The 19,900-nt window shown below is 52.3% G+C and overlaps 2 protein-coding genes across 7 annotated transcripts in view; both read right to left on the reverse strand.

Annotated features, from left to right (window-relative positions):
• Positions 1-175: 175 nt before the first annotated feature.
• Positions 176-10,399, reverse strand: SLC2A8 (solute carrier family 2 member 8). 4 transcript variants are annotated; one of them, XM_073224232.1, is made up of 10 exons: positions 10,240-10,399; positions 9,990-10,152; positions 9,503-9,709; positions 7,970-8,069; positions 6,325-6,524; positions 5,547-5,690; positions 5,340-5,448; positions 4,556-4,729; positions 3,996-4,141; positions 176-419 (listed from the first exon to the last, which is right to left on the reverse strand). In XM_073224232.1, the coding sequence occupies exons 1-10, from the start codon at positions 10,290-10,292 to the stop codon at positions 309-311; spliced, it is 1,407 nt and encodes a 468-aa protein (XP_073080333.1). In that variant the 5' UTR covers positions 10,293-10,399; the 3' UTR covers positions 176-308. The 4 variants fall into 4 exon arrangements, with proteins under 4 accessions (XP_073080333.1, XP_017499831.3, XP_017499832.2 ...); XM_017644342.3 differs by lacking the exon at positions 176-419 and adding an exon at positions 2,047-2,382; XM_017644343.3 differs by lacking the exon at positions 176-419 and adding an exon at positions 2,047-2,625.
• A 3,086-nt stretch (positions 10,400-13,485) lies between these two features.
• GARNL3 (GTPase activating Rap/RanGAP domain like 3) overlaps positions 13,486-19,900 on the reverse strand; it is a 132,729-nt gene continuing 126,314 nt past the window's right edge. For all 3 annotated transcript variants that reach the window (XM_073224262.1, XM_037008129.2, XM_073224264.1), the window contains 5 exons: positions 19,362-19,480; positions 17,398-17,536; positions 16,438-16,653; positions 15,199-15,328; positions 13,486-13,954 (listed from right to left, as the gene is read on the reverse strand). In XM_073224262.1, coding sequence (XP_073080363.1) covers positions 13,777-13,954; positions 15,199-15,328; positions 16,438-16,653; positions 17,398-17,536; positions 19,362-19,480 — 782 coding nt within the window. In that variant the 3' untranslated portion in view covers positions 13,486-13,776. The remainder of the gene's footprint in view (positions 13,955-15,198; positions 15,329-16,437; positions 16,654-17,397; positions 17,537-19,361; positions 19,481-19,900) is intronic.

A 19,900-nucleotide genomic window follows, 5' to 3' on the forward strand; every position in this document is an offset into this window, starting at 1 on the left:
AGATAGCCTTAATTTGTTGAGTTAACAAATATATGACCATCTACTCTTTGCCATACACCATGACTCCAAAGGTAAAGAAATACTACATTAAAAGAATGAAGAAAGCTTCCATTTTGAGCTGGTGGATTGAAGTTAACACATTCACCTTCTTCTCCTACTGAAATGACGGTGAAGATGTGTAGAAGGGAACAAATCCATAACAAAACTGAGTCAGCATACAAAAGAATGACTAAGATAACCTGATTAACTGATTCCCAAGGAGATCAGAGAACAGAAAACTTTCAAAAAGTTAAATTATATAGTTTTATTCAGAGTGGTGAACAGTGAGTGTTGAGGATGTGAAGCAACTGGAACTCCTGTGCGATGCTGGTGGGAATGCAAAATGGTGCAACCACTCTGGAAAACAGTCTGGCAGCTTCCTAAAAGAGTTAAACATAAACTGGCCACGTGACCAGCAATTCCACTCTGCGCAAAGGCTTGTATGCAAATGTTTATAACAGCTTTATTCCTAATAGCCCCGAACGGAACCAGCCCAAATGTCTAACAGGCTGCTACTCACCGATAAAAAGAAATGAACTCAACATGGAATGTGGATGACTCCAAAAAGCACTCTGCTAAGCTAAGTAACTCATCAAATTTTATACCTACAATTGTTTAATTTCATGGGGAGTAAATAAAGCCTTAATAAAGCTCATCTTTTAAAATGAACATACGTATCCTTGGAGAAACCCAGAAAGGCATTTCCACCAAAAAGAAAGGTATAGGATGCTATGAAAAAGGAACAGAGAGTAAGATAGAATCTTAAATGATTGTCAAAGCACCAATCAAAAGAAAGCTGAAGTGGTTATATTGATATCAGACGAAGTAGATCACAGAATAGGGAATATTACCAAGATAAAGATCATTTCATAATGACGAAGGACAAAACAATCAGGAGAATGTCATGATCCTAAATGTGCACACACCTCATCATAGAGCTCCAAGGTGTGTGATGCAAAGCCTGACAGAACTGCCAGGAGAAACAGACCCACTTTAGCAGGTGGAGAGATTTCCACACCTCTTTCTTAAGAACTAATACAATAAGTGAACCGAAAGTCAGTAAGGATGCAGAAGACCTGAACCACTCTATTCAACAACCTAATTGACATTTGTGGAACACTCCACTCAGCAACCACAAAACGAGGCCCTTGATCAACGAGCCACTCAGCATGAGAATGCAGACACGCAGTTACTGACATAAAAGATGCACCAGCACGTGGAAAGCCACTTCTGCAATTCCCCAGAGAGTCTGGGTTTTGCTAACGCTGAAAGCTGTCCTGTGTACTAGCACATGTCACTGGGTCAGAGCAGCTGCTGCAGGATCTTCTAGAAACTGAACCTGGAGTCCTGCCCTCCCCATTGCTCACCCTCAACCACACCACACTTCCACCCCCAACTACCCGGTCTCATTATGAGGCTTATAAGAAGATGCCAAGGTGGGCACGCACTGGGCTGCACCACCCGGGAAATGAAGAAAGCAGGTCACAGAATGGGAAATACGGCTCCTGCTTCTCTGTAGTGATGCTAAATGCACGTATGCTTGGAGATCTTTCAAGATAGAACCAAACTGTTACCAGAGGTTACCTCTGGAAAGGTCCAGCTGTGAATTATTATTTACCCAAATAAATTAGTTAATTTTTGTAAAGTGCTTAGGAGAGTCCCTAGCAGAAGGCTAACTGATAAAAGATTATATTAAATAAATGTTTTCCAATTTCCCTAGAATAAACATATATTACTTACATAATTTGTAAAAGACTTTGGTTCCATTAAGTCAATAGAAAAAGAGAGGCTTTTTTGGGTGCAACGAGATTAGATGGTTAACGATCCAGGGACTGAGCCCAAGGAGCCGGAAATGACCTCCAAGTGCCAGGGGAAAGCCCCGCTGCCCACAAGAATGTAAATCCACAGATGTTCTTGGCAAAGCCTAGCAGGAAGCCTTGTTTACAGAAAGGTAGGGAAATGCCCTGCTCCAAGGGCCAGCGGCTCACATGAAGAGGCGGGACCTGATTTTCTGAGTCAAATCTTTATTTGGCAAACGAGGTTCCTTCCTGATGACACAGCCACATGAGAGGAGCAACCACAGGCCATCACCTGCCTCCAAAGGCATCTCCAGAAAACGAGGAGCCGAGTCACCCTCCTCCACCACCACTTTCAAGTCAAGATTGAGATGGCTCATGGAGCAGGGCAGTGAGGCCCCTCAGAGATGTCGCCTCTTCCAGAGGCAACGAGCAGCAGGGGGAGCTGGCCCAGGGGACTGAGGGGCTGCGGAGCTGGGGAGGAAGGAGGAATCCTGGAGGATGAGGCTGAAAGGCGCTGTCGTCCTGGGTCTTGGCTCCCAGCTCCCTGGGGGCAGGCAGGGCCCAGCTCAGAGTCATAGGTGGGTTCCATCCCCTCTGCAGCCCAAAGCTGTCCCAGCTAGGAGAGTCAGTCGCTCATGGGAAGGGACTGTCACCGCCCCTCAAAATGGGCTGTGATTTGCTCCAAAGTCTTTCCTTTGGTTTCAGGGACGCAGGACAAAGTAAAAAGGACACTGAAGATGCAGAAGGCAGAGGCGAGCCAGAAGGCACCATAGGGCCTGAGCACGTCCTGCAGAGAGAAGGGAGGCCATGTGTAATGCAGCAGGTCGGGGGCGCCTGGCCAGGGCAGTGGAGGGGGGTGTGGCAAGCCACCTGGAAGCCTAGGCGAGCACTGTCCCCATGTGGGTGTTGTGTGGCTGGGGAAACTCAGGCTCACTGTGACACAATGACCGCCTGCAGGTCAGAGACCTGCTATCAAGTGGCAGCTGGACTTGTGCCCCAGGGCTGACCACAGGGCCCATAGCCCCAGCCTCTGTGCTCAGCCTTGACCCTGCCCTCAGGTCCCTGCCCCCAGGGGAGTCTCTTCTCGGTGCTGGGAGGAATGCCGAGCCCCCAGCAGGCTGAGATGGGGTGGTGTGAGCACACGGGGACATGCAGGGCCCATGGCGTGGAGGGAGGAGTGAGCAGCGACCCTGGTCTGAGCCTGTCCACCCATGCAGCCCAGCCCAGTGACCTCCCAGGGGCCAGAATCAAAGCCCCCCCTTCTCAGCCCCTTTCTCTGGGACGTGGTGACTCTCCCTTCCTCCTTGAAGCCTTTTTCTTGGCCTCTTGGATGCTGTACCCTGGGTCACCACCTCCTCGCTCCTTTGCTGTCTGTCCCCCCCAGGCCCCCAGTATTTCCACCTGCAGGCCTCTGCCCTGGTCCTCCCAACGTGCTAATGGGGGGCCAGGCCCTGCACAGACCCCAGGCCGGCCCTCTCATCCATGCCTCTCCTGACTTGCCTCCCCCATCTCTGGACCAGCCTCCGGTGGTTCATCCTCCCACCACTGTCCACTGCTGTCCCAGCCCTTGTCATAAAGGGGACCCTGTCCATCTCATTCATTGCTGTCTCTGGTTTATGAACAGGCCTGAACATTCCCCCTACCCCTGTGCACTGGCGTGGGAGGGACCACATGTTATGTGTCAGTCCATCCAAGAGAAGGCGGCAAAATGCAGAACTGAACTCATATCCCCATCAACCCTAAGAGGAAGGTACTGTTACCCTCCTCCACTCAGCCAAGGAAGCTGGTTCAGAGGTGAGCAACACAGCAAGGTAACATGGCAGGCAAGTGCCTGAGGTGCAGCTGGAGCCCAGGCCTGCTGACTCCAAAGCCCGGGAGGGCTCCTCCTACACAGCCCTACTTCCCAGGCTGTGTCCCCAGCACCCAGTGGGGAAGGCCGGCCCTGCTGTACTTCCACCCAGGCAGCCTGAAGGCTACCAAGTGGTCACAGCCTGGGTGCCTCACCCACCTTGGCCTGTCTCGCCTTGACCCTGACCAAGGTGAGCAGTGTCCCAGGTTGGTGGGGCCTCCGCCCACACAAGGCCACTGATCCTGAGTCTCTGCAATGAGAGTAATTCCAAAAAGTGCTCTTTGCTGACCCTCAGGGCTTGTACTCACCATGAGGCTGCTGAACTCTTTTGTCACCAGAAAGGCCATGAGCCAGTTGGTGAGGACACAGACACCAGTGGCAATGCCCTTGACGTGCAGAGGGAAGATCTCAGACATGAGGAGCCAGGGGATGGGCCCCCAGCCCACAGCAAAGCCTGCAGGAGAGAAACAGGCATCAGAGCCCACGGAGCCCAGACCCTTTGCTCTCTATAGACCCCCTGGGCTGAAGCTGTGCAGGGCTGCTGGGTGAGGGGGCCTGGATTCTGGTCTGGGCCCGGCAGCTCAGCACCTGCCTACTGTGAGGTCTCAGGCCAGTGCCTTCACTTCTTCTGAGTCCGGCCTCTTCTCTGTGGGATGGGATAATGATGGGGCTACCTCAGAGGGCTGTGGGGATTCAGTGGAAGGGGCAGAGAAGGGCGAAGACTGCCTGGCATGCGGTCAGAGCCACGAACACTCAGGTGGGACCCATGTGATGGAGAGGCGGACTGGGCAGGAACGTACTGGGAGCCATAGGAATTTGAGGGTGACATGTGTCCATTGCCCCCCTCCTCCCCCAGATCCCCTCTTACCAGCAGTGAAGAGGCACACGCTGCCCACTGCCAACCAGGCCAGCCCCAAACTGGCACTGGCAGGTTCCACTGAGATGGGCGCCAAGAGCTCCATGTGCGAGGAGTTGCTGGGGCCGCCCTGGGTCAGCTTAAAGTAGGCACCAAAGGCGCTGGTGCTGAACACCATGACCACACCTGTGGGCAGAGGGCAGCGGTGGCAGGGTCTCAGCAGTGTGGGCACAGCAGTGTGGCCAGAGGCCTCTGACAGGGGCAGCAAGCAGTGCCCGGGAGCCCTGACTGGGCAGCAGCCATGCCAGCCCCAGCTGGCACTCCAAGCAGCTCCGGGAAGCAGCCCCTCCCTGGCCAGGGAGCAGCAGTGCTCTGGACCTGTTCTCCCCAGCAGGCCCATCTGACACAGACCATCGACCCTCATGATGGCTGCTAGTACCCCCATTTCATAGGGGGAAATGGCTCAGGGAGGTAAAGTCATTTGCCCAAAACAGCAGTTTCTGAGTCACTCCACCTCCCCAGCCCTAGTTTCCTCACTGCAAACAGGGGCCGCGCTGGCGTCTCTGTGGAGGTTCGCTGCCCGGGTTAAGGTGGGCTGCAGCAGTGCTGTGCGTACAAGCCTGGGCCGGAGCGCGCTCAGGAGCGCTCTGTTACATTTCAGGCTTGCTCTCGGGGTTGCCCAGCTGTCTTCCTCCCGCGATGGGGTGTCCTCAGCAAAGACCCTCCAGCCTTCCTGGGGGGCTTGGCCTGGACCACTGTGCTAGCACATAGCTGAGCCCTTGCCCACAGGCCTCACCTGACAAGACCAGGAGCAGCCTCCGCCCAGCTCTGTCCATGATGAGGGCCGCCATGGCCGTGAACAGCACCTGGATGATGCCCACGATGACCGAGGCCAGGCTGCTGTCCTGGGAGACGGGCCGAGGCAGGTCAGGCAAAGACCCTAGGACTAGGTCCCACCCACGTGCTGCCTGGATGGGGCAGACTGGGGCAGACACCTCTTTACCTTGAACTTAGCTTCCTCAAAGATGGTCTCTGCATAGAACATGACAGCGTTGATTCCTGACAGCTGCTGGAAGACCATCAATGAAATGCCAATGATGAAGGGCTTGTAAATACCAGGATTCCTCAACAGGGCCAGATGGAAGCCCTGTGCAGATAGACAGCGGGTGTCAGTGCTGCTCTGACCTGAGGGGCACCCAGCTTTGAGCCCCCGGTCCTGAGGCCTGGTGCAGTGAGCCTGGGCTCCTTGTCCCGCCTGGCCTCGGTTCACAGACAGCTCTCCCCTTACTTTAGCCACCCCTTCCTGACTTGTCGGGGAGCCGCAGAGTTACATGGGCCAAACGCCAGGGGCTCCAGAACTCCCTGACACAGGCCCTGGCCCCTCTGAACCCTTCCCGCCGGAACCAGGCACTGCTATGCTCCCCTATTACAGAGGAAGAGACTAAGGCTTAAAGGAGGAGGTCACACAGCAGGTAAGTGGCACAGACTCGTTTCAGTGCCTGGCCTGACTCCCCACTTCCCAGTCTAGGTCCTCAAGTCTGCACCTGCATTTCCCTCTGACCCACCCAGCCTTTCTCCTTGTGGGACCCTACAGTTGCGGTGAGGCTTTCCCAGTGAGCTCTAAGCCTAGGGCCCAGCTGAGCAGTGAAGCTTCGGCAGGACAACACTGACCCGGGCCCTGTCCCACTGCGTGAGACAGACAGTGTGTGCCGGCCTCTCCTGGGTGTGAAGGGGCCATACCTCACTGTCACTTCCCTCAGCTCTGGTGCCCGGCCCGTCACCTGGTGCCCAGCCCCAGCAGGTGGCTCTTCCCAGCCCTGCTCAGAGCCCCACAGGAACTGCACAGCGGCCATGGCCTCCTGGCGTCTGTGCTGAGTCAGCAAGAAGCGCGGCGTCTCGGGCATGAAGCACATCAGCAGCAGCATGAAGGATGGGGGCACACAGCCCAGCACAGCCAGCCAGCGCCACTCCAGCACCCGGCCTGGTGGGAGGGGTGTCAGGTGAGCCAGCCTGGGTCTTTCTGGGGAGTACCTACCTTCTTGCCAACCCCAGGACTCAGCTTAAAGGGTGGGGACCTCACTACCTCTACATGGCTACCCTTGTGTCTGTTATTGACATTGTCATTATTAGTGTTGATACATGTTGTAGAAACAGTGGTAGGTACATCATTATGCTACGTCTGCTCAGTGAATACTTATATAGCCATTAAAAAAAAGAACAAGGTGATCACTATGTACTGACGTGGTATGACATGGTACCATTTGTCTAAAAGTCAGGGGCAGGAGAATAAAAATGCCCGGTCCAGTCCTCATATGTGCACAGACTCCGGAAGGCCACCAAGAAGTACGCAAGGCTGGTTCCTCCGGAGACGAAGGAGGACAGGGTTGGGGAGACTTTTCACTGAACACCAGTGGATCAATACCGAAACTGATCAGTGAAGGTGCAGATCATGATGAACTGGAGGCAATTCTATGGGAGTTGAACCCACGTCTGTCCTAAATGTCAGCGTCTGTATGTGGCAGGAGAGCTGGCACACTGCTGGGCCCCTGTGGCCAGACTGCTGGCAGCATTCTGAGTTAGAGTCAGGGCGCTAAGGGGGGAAAAAAACAAAAGACCTGGGACCCACGTGTGATTTGCTCTGAAGAACTGGGGGCATGTGCCACAGCCCGTCGGACCCATCAAGCCCCTGTGGCCCCCGTCCCCCATGGGTCTCAGAATTGTCATCTCTTCATAATTTTCATGTGGGCCCTGCAGCCAGGCATTTTTCATGTGTCACTTGATTTGATCCCTCAACAGCCTTGGACTAGGTGGAGTTTTCTCCACTTAAAGACAAGGGAAGCGAAGCTCCTGGGGTGGTGCGACTAGGCCAAGGTCACACAGCTGGTAAATGGCAGTGGCTGTCCCTTAACCTGCGACTGTCAGATTTGAAGCCTGTCCTCTTTCTACCCCAGTTGTGGTGAAACAGGTCTGCCACCGGAAGCCTCCTCATGCTGGCCTCCAGGTCTGACCTGTGGGTTCCCTGGAACCCTCTTCCTTCATGCTGCAGATCTGGTCCTGATATTTCTGAAGGAGACCACTTGGCACCTCTGAGCGCCTGGGCTGAAGATTTTTGGGGTGCCCCACCCACCCCTGCAATCCTCTGTCACTACACAGTGAGATACTGACTAATCAGTTGTCCTCCCCACACCCCTAGAATGGGCTTCTGCCCCGGCAAGATGAGCATATTGCCTTCTCCAGTTCTCCCTGCAACTTAAGTCACAAGACCCACACATCCTAGGGCCTCAGGGAGGTATCTGGGAACCTGGTACCTTGGCACTGGCTGTGTGACCTCAGGCAAGTCCCTGACCCACTGAACTTCAGTTTCTATAGCTGTAAAGCAACCTCATGGCCATCAACAGGGAGCAAGAGATAATGTGAAAACTCTACCTGCCAGGTAGGCTAGGAGGATGCCTATGACGACCATCAGCTGCACACAGGAGCCGAGCAGGCCCCGCACTGTGGGGTACGCAATTTCAGAGATATAGACCTGTGGGCAATTAAGATGAGATTTTACTTGGGGTCTAAGTAAAATGGAAAAGCCTCAGTCATTTGGAGCTGAGGAGCGCCTCAACTGGGACTGCTGCAGGCCTGGTGGGCCTCTAACTGCAGGTCAGCAGAGCCCTCCCCATCCCTCCTGCCCCCCACCAAGTGATCTGCAGCGGGTGGTTAAAGGGGATTAAGGGTAAACACACGGCTGTGTGTATGTGTGTGTGTGTAGGGGAGGGTGTGGGTGGGGACACAGAGCTCTTCCAACTTTCATGTAAGTGTATGACGCCCCTTGAAAAAATGCAGATTTTGATGCAATAGGTCTGTGGTGGGGCCCAAGATCCTGCCTTTCTAACTAGCTCCAGGTGACATGCAGGTTGCTGGCCTGAGGCCCGCACTTAGAGTGGTGCCCCTGGAGTGAAGGCAGGAACTCTTCACCTCAGTCCTCATCTATGATTGCTCTCTTCCTCTCGGCTCAGGGGCCAAAAAGACCTTGCCATGTTTCTAGGTTATTCCATATCTTATGGCCAAAACTAAGACAGGCGTGTTTCTGTCCAGAAAAAAACAAAACAAGTCTAGTGCAGCTGCGGCCTGCTGCCTAGCAAATGCAGGTGAAATGAGTGACAGGTACAAAGGGTGACCCAGGACTCTGCCTTCAATCTCGACCAGGTTGGGGTGTGGGCAGTTGATTATCCAAGCCCGGAGGCAGCAGCAGTTCACCGGTCACGCAACCACCTCAGCGGCCACAGTCCTTCCCCAAGCCATGGCAGGCCCGGGGCTGCAGGTGGCGCCGTCTCCCTGAATCCTTACAACCACTGCCTGAGCTAATGCCACTATTCCCATTTCGTGGGGGAGGACAGGCACAGAGGGGCTGTGCCCCACTAAGTGACAGAGCCGGGATTTCACTCAGGTGGAGGACAGCTCCAAAGTCAGTCTGGGCAGTGCTGAATCACGGGCCCCAGAAAGACGCAGGGAAGCGGCTGGAGGACCTCTCTGTGAGCAGCCAAGGGGAGCAGCAGGTCCGAGCAGCCTTCACCCTCAGGGAAAACCAGAACAGGATTTTCCTGAACTGTATGCAGTGGTCTGAATGACAACAGGGGATTTAAGCCGTACTGCCAGGCTTCTGTTGACCACGCACAGAGGCCATCCTTATTTGTAGAGCAAAAGAGAGGCCCGATTAAGTGGTCCAATCCTGGGCTGGAGTAATAGCTTCACCCTGAGTAGCTGTGCCTGGACAAAGGACTTCAGGTTTCTGAAGCTCACTTCATCTGAAAATGGGGATAATTAACTGTGGCTCCTTCCAAGGCCTGCTGTGAGGGTAAGCAGGTAAGGGGCACGGTGCCAGGCACTTAGGAAGCCACAGCCAAGGAGAACCACACTCCCAGTTCTGCTCCTTCTCCTCGGTCCCAGGGTCGAAGGCTAGGGGACACTCACCGGGGCCACAAGCGAGGCAATCCCGCAGGCCAGGCCGGTGAGGAGGCGGCCCCCGAGAAGCATCCACAGGTCCCGGGCCGCGGTGATGACCGCAAAGCCGACCACGAAGGGCACGGTGCAGAGCAGGAGGCTCAGCTTGCGCCCGGCGCGGTCCACTAGCCAGCCGCCCAGTACGCCCCCCGACGCGGCGCCCAGGGTCACGATAGCCTAAGGACCGGGGCGACCACCGGTTAAAGAGGGGGCGACAGGGGGCCAAGGCCCAACTTCGCCCTCCACCTCACCCCAGGGACCTCGGTGGGAAGAGGATGAACCCTTCGCAGGGGAACCGGGACGTATTCGGCGGAGGGTCTCAGTGCCCAGTGGAAGCAAAGTAGGGGAGGGTCCGATCGCGCGTCCGAGGCGGTGGGCGTGGGGGGTCCCGGCGCCCGTCTTAAGGGTGGGAGGATGGGGGTCCCAGGCGGGCAGGAGGGTGACCCCGAGGCCTCACCCCGAACCAGGAGGCGGCGTCCTCGTCGAGGCGCGGGGCCAAGGGCGCGTCGCGTCGTAGGCTCGGGATGGCTGGGGAGCTGTAGCCGAGCGCGAAGCCGAAGCTGAGCGGGCCCAGGGCAGCGGCGAACGCTGCCAGGAAGACGCGGCGGCCGCTGGGAGCGCTGAGGGAACAGGTCGGTCGTTGAGCTGGGCCGGCCTGGGCGTTGGCGGTGAGGCCGCGCCCCCAAGCCTGCGCCCCCACCGCTCACCTGCCGCCGGGCGGCCCCAGAAGTGGCTGGGTCTCCTCGTCGTCAGGCGTCATGCCCACAGCCAACGCTTGCTCCAGCCGCCGACACCCGAACTGCCAAGGGTCCCGCGTGTGCGGCGGGTACCCGCCTTTCGCGGCAGAACCAGCCAATGGGTGGCGAGGGGCCGTTCTGGGGCGGGATGGGAACGTTGCCGTTTGGGAGCAGCCAATGGGAACGCAAGACAGGGTTGACGTATGCGCTAGGCACCGCCCTTCGAATCAAAGCAGACCAATGGAAGCAAAGAGCCTGTGGGCGATGCGCACTGGAACCGCCCCTCAAACTGAGCTGCCCGATGTATAGGTGGGAGGAGACAACTACCCAATAGAAGTGTTGCGCTATCCCGGAGATAAGGGGTCAGTAGGGGCCTCAAATCGAGTCAGCCAATGAGGGAGGAGGGCGGAGACTGCACTTGCGCCTGGAACCGCCTCTCAATCTAGCTTCAACCAATGGGTCTGGGAGCTGGACGAAGGCGGAGCACGTGGGCGGTGGACAGGACTTCCGGCCCCCAAGGATCGCTGCAGCCGTGCTCTCTGGTCTGGTTTGCACGTCACTGGGCGTTAATCGCTGCCGTGGGGCGTGGATTAGAGGTGTCTGGCCCCTTCCCCCGGCCCACCTCTGCCTGCCGAGAGCCGCAAGACGGAAGGTCTCCAAACGACTGTCCTGAGTCGCTGTCTCTCCTCTGAGGAGCAGAGCTTGGCCCGGCACTCCAGCAGGGCCGCTGGGGGCGGGAGCGTGGCCTGGCTCTCCGCCACCCGCCTCCGTGCGGGTCACCACTTGAGGCCCCCAGTTTTCTGAAGGCTACGGAGCCGACGACGACCGGGACCTCCATGTGCCGAGAACCTGTGTGGGGTGGGGTCTCCTGTGCCGCCCATGTGTCACTGATCTGGGCTTACATGGTGTACTCCACTCTCCCTGTTAAGTTACTATGGTTTCACAGGCAGTATTGACTCTTGAATCTTCATCTGAATGCCTCCTGACTTTGAATTGCTTGAGGAAGTTAATAGCCAGTCGCTACATGCGCACCTAAGTCACTGCTGGGGGAAGGATGATGAGGTCAGGGCTCTGTAGAATCTGCCCATTTGTACCCAACACTCTCTGTACAGGTACAGGCAGCTGCGGTGGAGTGTTGTATAATTCTGGAAAGAATCCGCACTAAGAGAGTAAGAAGCTTGCCTTCTAATCCCCCTCTGGGCCTGTTTCCTCATCTGTAAGGGGGGCATGATAATATCTATCTTTCAGGAGACTTCTGAGTAGGGGCAATGTATATTAAAGACTAAGCACCTGCAAAGCACTCAAAATACTAGCCAGTATGATTACCACAGTTCTTTGACCCAGTGCAGTCACCTGACTGTATTATCTTAAAGAATAAGGCAACCTCCTGAGTATCTTGTGCTCGTTATAAATTCTTATCACAGCACTTATCACTGTTCTGTGATGGATCGCTTCTCTCCCACTGGATGTGACCTCCCCATCCAGACAGTGGGCTCTTGGTGTTTGTAGAGTGGCTGAATACCTCAAGCCCCATGGACAAACTGCCTCAGTTAGTCTACTTTGTAACTCAGGCAGTGGGTATGGAGAAGAGCTATATAGACAGGATGCTCCAGTGAGCCCAGCTAGCACCAGCCCGTCCTCTGCCTAGCTATCTCCCTCCTTTGTTCACTTCTTGGCCTTCAAAAGCATGTATTGCTGCCAGAGCAGCCTCCTGCCCTCCATTTTATAAGCTAAGCACCATCAGTCTGATTAATAGGACCCACCTCTTGCCCTTTCTATATTCACTCCTCAGATCTTTGACTCTTGTCAAATCATGGGGTAGCTCTGATGCTGCCAATCTCTTTGGAAATATAGTCCAACTAGCCCTTGGTTTTTTTATTTCAGGCTGAGAAGGAACTTCAGGGAAAAAAAAATGACAGGAAAAACACACGCACAAGCTCCTAAAGCTTACAATTTAGTTTAACATGAAAAACACCAGCCAGATCCAACTGACACAAGTCACTCAGCCTGGCTCTGTATGGTGGACAGGTGAGACAGCACAGCTCTGGTGTCAGAGAACTCACAGGTTCAAATAACTGGCTCTTTCTGAGCCTCAGTTTCCTAACTTGAAAAGCAAGCATAATACAACCTAATTCACAAAACTCTGGGTGAGCTGGAGATTCAGTATGTAACTGCTCTTGGGTCTCCCCTGTATGTGAAAAGGGCGTAACAAAATGCAAAGGACACATGGGAAGGCTGAGTGCAAGGTGGTGAGAAGAAACCCCCCACCAGGCTCTACCCCAAAAGCACTGTCTGTGTTACTCTTGTCTCCTGCTGAAGGGAACCAGGCAGCCTTCAGCTTGCATTCATCATGTTGAATTGTTTGTGCCATAGACAGAGAGGGAGGCTCTCCCCACAAGGGCCACAGGAGGTAGGACCCATACTTCTGTAAAATCTGGTAGATGAAGGTCATGTCAAACACACTCTCTGTACTTATAGAGAACTCGGAGCCGCTTTAACAGGGGAAATGATTTAAAGTTTCTTTTGATGGGTAGTACATGCAAGAAGAGATATAATAAGATGGAATCTGTCAGACTAAAGCCAAAGGTAAATTACCTTCTTTACACAGATTAAAACTTTTACAGTGTCAGTGAAACTAGATTTCTCCCCATGGTCTCCACTGGCTAGAGGCCAACATTTCACTGTTTCATTTGCACTTTTGGTCAAACCCACATTTTTTTTCTCACTTTGAGGAGAGAGCCATGAAAGGCAGATACATGTCAAGAGGAAGGAAGGTCAGTTGGTTCCTGTGAAAGAGCACGGCAGACTGGGACGAGAAGAGGGGAGTTGAGAGTGATAATTTTGATGATAAGGAGTAACTGTTCTCTGGTTATGTGATTTCAGAGTAATAATGAAACCAAACAAAATAATCTTAAGACTCTTAACAGCTCCTATGCCTTATTATTATTTTTTGTGAAACACAAGAAAGAAAAAGAAGCAGGAGCTTCCAAGAGCTGACCATTCAGTTTTTCTCAAAAGTCTATAGGCAGGAATGCAGCTGGTTCTTATCACAGTGAACTGAGTCAGCCATCTGGGCCAACGGTGCAGAAAGAAAATTTATAAATTTTAGAAGCAATGGCTTTTCTTTACAAAAGAAATATTATATAAGTCAAACTGGTAATGAAAAAATAACTTCCATCTAAGTATATAAAATATATAAGAGAAGGTTGCAGTAAATAAGAATGAACATTTTTGATTTATTCAAAGTTTTGATCTAAAACCTCAATGAAATCTACCACCTTTCTTACAAGGAGACGATGGTTCTTCAACAGAAAGAAACAAAGGTCTAGAGAGATGGCACCGGACGTTGGAGGGTGACCCAAACTGACCAAGTGGGCAGAAGGTTTGGTCCAATAGATCACAGACAGGCTAAAAGCCACATTTTGTTGAGAAATGATGTCAGAACTGGTTAAAGAGTATAAACCTCTGTAAGAAAATTAAAGATGGCCAACTGGATTCGGACTCCATTTACTTCAAGTCAATAATGTCTTCATCCGAGGACACTGTGAGCTGAAAGGGGCTGCTGCCCCAGACAGGGCTGCCTTCTCTGTCAGCCACAGGGTCCTGGTCGGGGCCTGCTGAGTGGTAACGCCCTTCTGGGTTGGCTTCTGAAGTGGAAGGACTTTCCAGGGAGCCGGATGTAATCCTGGAAGACAGAAGTCACTGTAAAAGGCACCTTGGGGAGCAACACTGAACCGCTGGATTACAGAGGAAAGAGGCCAAGGTAGGGTTTGGCTAAACTGTCTGGCATTTTCCTGCTCAGTTAGCTCCTGAGCCTGTCTTCCCTCCACCCTTATCCATTCTGGTGGAGAAGGGTAAGTGCTGGGGTCACCCCTGAGCTTGCACTCTACAATCAGACAGTCATACTTCATAGATCGTTACAAGTTTTAAAAGCCAGTGGTGACACACAGCACATGTTTGTGAGGCATTATTTATATTTCTGAAGTGCAAATCTGGATAATGTCACACACTCTGCTTAAAATGTTCCATGGCTCCCCATGGCCTGAGGCTAAGGCTGACACTCCTACTGACAGGACTACAGGCCCTGGTCCTGCTGATCTCTCCAGCCTTCCCCCAGCCCACCCTTACCCCTGTTTTCTCTTGCACTCAGGCTGTTCTCTTGAAAGTTGCAGAACCAACTGGACCGAATTCAGGGAGTTCATTCATTCAACAGGTACTCATTCAGCCTGGAAAAGCCCCCGGCCCAGCCTCTGGCCACTCCTGACCTCACAACACTCGTGGCTCTGTTCTCTGTGATCCACTCTTCCCTCTCTCGACAGGCCACACTGTGCCTGCTTTAGGGCTTTTGCCCCTGCTGTTCCCACTCCTAGAGGGGCTGTTCCCTAGCTCCTTCTCATTCATTCAAAGCTCATAACCCTAACCCTAAGCCAGCTCAATGTCCCTTCCTCAAAGAAGCCTATTGACACCCTTGTCCCAGAAAGTAGACCTATTCACCCCACTCCCCATCACTTATCTTCATTTAAATTTCCCGACAGCACTGGTCACTACTGGAAATGATTTACTTTGTTTACAGGTTTCTTGTAAATGTAGAGCCCACACTAGAATGTCAAGTTCATGAGGGCAGGGCCCTTGTCACGTAGTAGGAACTGGGTACAAGTCTGTCTGATGGAAGTGTGAGTGTCGCCCCTCTCACCGCTAGGCTAATGCACAATTGATTGTAAGACTTGGCTCAGCCTTTCCTCGTGTTCGAGACCCTCGCTGACCCGGGAGTGGGGTGGATGGCACCCCTCATTCTTCTGCTGACCCTCTGTGTGGCTGGCCAGAGCGGTCAGCCCGTGGATCATCAGCCAGCAGAAAGGGCCTCCTGGCGATGCCGTGCGCGAGAGGGCCACCCCCTGAGCAGCGCTGCGGGCGCCAATCCCTCCTTACCTGTCGCTGCTCGTTGATCTCACTGTCCCTGGCTTGGGGCTTCCTTGGCTTCCTTCTATCCTTGGCTTCCGGGCTTTTGATTTGGGCTTTGGTGCTCCTTCTGACCTGGCTCCACCTTCATCAGGGAGGCCTGGATTGCAGGGGAGAATCATAGGTCAGAGGGTTTTTACCACCGAAAAACCTGACTGTTTTTTCCTGGCTGGGTATTGGTGCATTAATGGGAGAGGGTCAAGGAGAAAGATGATAACGTATGTATTTTTAAATAATTGGTTTTCTTGGTGGAAATTTTTTTTTCTGGTTTATAAGGAATGTGCACATTGTATAAAAACATAAACAGATACTCAGAAGAGTCTAATGAAGGAGAGAAAATCTACAACTCTGCTACCGGAAACTAATTCTCCAACTGAGGTTCAATTTCGAAAAGCACAGCGGTCGGCAGGTCAAGCTTCCATAGGGAATAGTGGGTTAAAAACAGCAGTGTGCACATTTTAAAAGCACAGAGGGAGGCACCAGCTTCCCAAACCAACAGACTTTGCCAGTGTCCATGCCTGCCCTGTCAGGTGCCCAAGTCTCTGTCCCCAGTTGCTCAGGAAGCATCCCTGCAGGCAGGGATGTGCTAAGGTGGGCTGTCCTCGCTGTTTGGTGCCATGCAGATCTCAAGTCAAGTTTTCAAACCAGTTCTTACTGGTTTAACACATCACTTCTGCTTTCTCTCAACCTGTTTGCACCATTCTGAACAAGCATCTTATAAACGGTCTTGCCTTTTCACAACCATCGTGGCGCTCTGTGTTTCTTGGTCTGGGAGAAGTGATAGCTGTACCACAAATATGTAAAAAACATGGTCAATTTCAACTTTGGGGGATATATAAATATGAAATGTTATTTGAGAACCGCAGGATATAAGTCCTTCTAGACACTTCACGAGGATCTCATACATACATAGATACTTATAATTTAAAAAATTGTATCAGACTAGACAAACTATTTTACAAACTGCCTTTTCCCCCTTTACATGGTTTGGAAAGCTTTCCCCATACTGATGGATAGAGATGAACATGTCGTTGGTGGGTAAACTGTATCGTGTTCCGTGGTATAGGTGCACTATAAGTTATTTATAAATCCCTGCTAAAGGGAAGGTTTCTTTTTTAACTCATTGTTTTTGAGAATGATTAATATCCAAAGAAAAAACCAGCTGATACGTTTAGAAACAGTGAAAACACAAAAATTGAGAGCCCTTACCCAGTAGTTCCCTGCGGGTCCTGCTTGCTATTTCTTTAATTTCCATGCGGGACAGGGACAAGGAGTGAGTGACAGGAATGGCAGCGATGCCAACACCGATGGAGGTGGGCGGGGTGATGACCTTGGAGACTAAAGGCGATTTTAGAGGTCGCTCAATGCTTCTGCCAACAAGGTTTCGGAGAGGAATCTTGTACAGATTTTTTGACTGAATTTCACCTGAAATATGATTTAGAAAAGAACATTGGAACTTTGAGGAAAGTTCATCTTCTTTCCAAGAGGATAAATCCTGGTTCCTCGGCATAGTTAGCATGAAGGAAGGTTTTTCGTCTCCACCTGATCTCCCAAGTCTCACTAGGAACAATGTAGAGGAGGTGCCTGACGCCTTTGGGTTTCCAGGGCATCGTTTTCGTGGGTGAACTGGATAAAAGGCACCCACTGCTGGTGACAGCTGCACAGAATAGTAGTCAGAACAGCTGCCAGCCGGGCACACCCTGCGGCCCTGCCTGGGGAGCTCTGTGCTGTGTGGGGGTGACGATGTGGTGAGGAGTTGGGAAAAGCACTGAGTTCAGAGCGAAGGCCTCTGAGACTCCTGGGCAAAGCGGATGGAGGGAAAGTTGGGTGTGCTGCATAATGTGTAGGTTTTATGATTCTGTCCCTTTAGCTATAAAATGCACCATACCCCTAACATTGGAGAAAAACAACTTTGCTGTGGCACGTTGGTCTCCATAGCCCTCAACTCCCTTCTCCCCAGTGAAACAGTTGTTTTCCTAATGGGATTTCTGTTTGTTATTATCACAAGGTTTCTTCAGAAGGCAACCGATGCATTCAGAAGGCAAGTTTTCCTACGGCTATAAATAGGGCTTCCTTAGGCAGTAATCACATGCCAATTTGAGAATGAACTAGAGAAATCCGAATGGATTAAAAACATCAATGAATAAGACAGTACAAATGGGACTTCACCTTCCCCCAGGGAAGAAGGAAACACTGGGGCATCTCGGCCCGGGGGCGTCTGAGGAGAATTATGGGCACTGGCGCCCCTGGAGCTGCCTCCAGATGAGACCTCGTTCACAGCGGCGGTCGCAGTGAAGTATATATCCGACTAGAATGAGAGAGAGAGCGTTACGGGCTGCCCGGCTTATAGGTCCTGCCCCCGCTGGCCCTCCTGTCACCACTGCAAAGCCTCCTTGGCGGGTCCTGCCAAGGGGCTGCATCCTGGGGCAGGCAGTGCAGCAACACGCCCTGTTACTTCCCCGCCGGGACTATCCAGGTTTTCTCGCTTTTCCTCATTTATTAGCTGATAATACAATGGGAAAGAGTCAATTTCCCACACAGCTCCTGCATACACAAACACACCTCACACTTCCCCAATGGGAATCTCAGACACCTGCCGTCTTAGAACTGGGAAGGATTTAGGATTCAGTCGTGTCCATTTTACAGATGGGGAAATGGATCACTCATTGACTCCACCCATACACACACCCATGATGTGCTGGCTTGGTGTTAACAGCAGTGGCGTCCTGGAGCCAGCATATACTGACTTGTGAGCACCAATTTGCAGGGATTTTGCAAGCCGGCTGTTAAATACAGCCATTATTGAACTTAAACTTTATTAATAATAAAGGTACTAAATACCAAAATTCAGCCATTCCTAATTAGTTTGCCAAATCTATTATCTCTGCTCTCGAGGTTGTTTACATGGAGAGCAGCTGTGGTGGAAATACTGTACATGTCTCCCCTGCTCCGCCGTCCGTGGCTTCACACTGGAAGTTTGAAATCAATCATGGAAACCGGCAGATGCCACAAATCAGAGCTCATTTTGTTGTTCTGTTGATTGTCTAGACTTAATGTGATGGAGAAACATGTCAATAATAATAGATTACAATTAAAAGTGTGTTGAGTCTAGTGCTAAAATTGAAAGACGTTTTGGTTTAATGACTATGATTTGTAGAAGAGTGAGAAATAGTATAATTTAATGACAACAAACTCATCGGAAAAAGGATTAATGTATTGAGACCTAATTTCAACTGTAAAATCATGGTTAAACTGCAACCATAGGTCGGGTCTGGATAATTGTTCAGCAAAAATGAACAAAAGCACTTGTGAGAGTCAAATGACTAAATGGACTTGAGATTAGAAGCATCACATATTTTGTTAGTATTTGTAAACCATATGCTATTTAAATTTTTATATCAGTAAAATTTGCAATCAGCTAATGTATACACACACGTGTGCACATGTGCACTCCCACTTTCAGGAGGACTGGTGGTTAAACACTGACCAGCACACCACTGTGTCAGTGAGTAAGATGGTTCAGTCCCTGCTGTCAGAGCTCAGCAAGGAAGGCAGACACAAGCGTGCCAGATGGAGAAAACGCCACGTGGGGTACAGCAGGGGGACCACCCAGCCAGGCCCGTGTGGGGCTGATGCAGGAGGGGTGAGGACGAGGCCAGGGAGAGAAGACACCTGGGGAGGTCATCTTCATTCTCACTCAAATTCTGTGTTACCAACATGGATTGCTCAGGTAGCCCTATTTCATGGGGAACAGATTCAAACAGAGGGTGGGATGCCACAGAGGCAGAAAGCAGTATTGCTCATCTCCTTTCCTAGACTTGACCACAAAGCAGTCACTGCTCAGTCCCTGCCGGAAGATTCCTCCTCCCAGATGAGGCTCCCCAACTGCCACCAGCACCAAACACTCTCATCCAGCTCAGGAGGGATGTTCTCAAGCCCAAGGGGGCCACACTGGAAAACCCAGAGGGTCCGTGTGGGGCCTTTTCATCTTCCTTTTGGCCATTTGCCACACGAGTGGTGCTGTCACCATGAGCCCAGCTAATGGAGAGGAGTGACAGTGCTTGTGTGAACCCTCATGGTGCTTGGAGCTCTGCAAGACCCTCCAGCGGAAATAAAGCCTCAGTTCTACTCACCCTGGAGGCCACGAGCTGCAGCTGAGGCACGACTGCCGTGTGGACCAGGTTCCCATTCACCACCAGGCGGATCTCAATGGAGTCGGTGGTGAAGGCCAGGAGGTATGGGAAGGCGCAGACTGCAAGGGAGTGGCGTGTCACTCCCAGCCCACTGGCTTGTGGCTGGGAGGTACAACTGTCTCACACTCACCCTTGCTTCTCCAGAAAACTCCTTGTCTCCCATCCCTCTGGCTGCTTCTCTTCGTCCCTCCCAGGGCATGGCACCCTCACTCAAAAGACAGCCTCCCCTTGCTCACCAAGCTTCTGCCTCACACAGGTGCTCTGCTCCATTTCTGTGGCCATTTTGTCTGCTATGCAGCCCTACAACCTGACCTTCTGGAAGCTCACCTGCCCAAGGCCTGCAACTTTGCCCCGATTGTCCTGACTGCAGCCTGACACACATGCCCCTCTGCCTAACCTGTGCCTTTACCCATTCTTCATCCCTGTCACATAGTCACTCCCGGCCTGTCTGTCTGGGTGGGGGCTGTGCCTTATTCCTC

Source organism: Manis javanica, chromosome 2, assembly GCF_040802235.1.
Source record: "Manis javanica isolate MJ-LG chromosome 2, MJ_LKY, whole genome shotgun sequence".
Lineage (NCBI taxonomy): Eukaryota > Metazoa > Chordata > Mammalia > Pholidota > Manidae > Manis > Manis javanica.

What these genes read in the sequence shown, in the direction of transcription:
- SLC2A8 (XM_017644342.3), bottom strand. Translation starts at nt 10,292, where the DNA reads ATGACGCCTGACGACGAGGAGACCCAGCCACTTCTGGGGCCGCCCGGC. An exon ending in CTGCTGGGGCTGGGCACCAG is followed by an intron (nt 5,691 to 6,324) that starts GTGACGGGCCGG and finishes CTATCTGCACAG; the next exon opens with GGCTTCCATCTGGCCCTGTT. An exon ending in GCTGCTCCTGGTCTTGTCAG is followed by an intron (nt 4,730 to 5,339) that starts GTGAGGCCTGTG and finishes CTCTGCCCACAG; the next exon opens with GTGTGGTCATGGTGTTCAGC.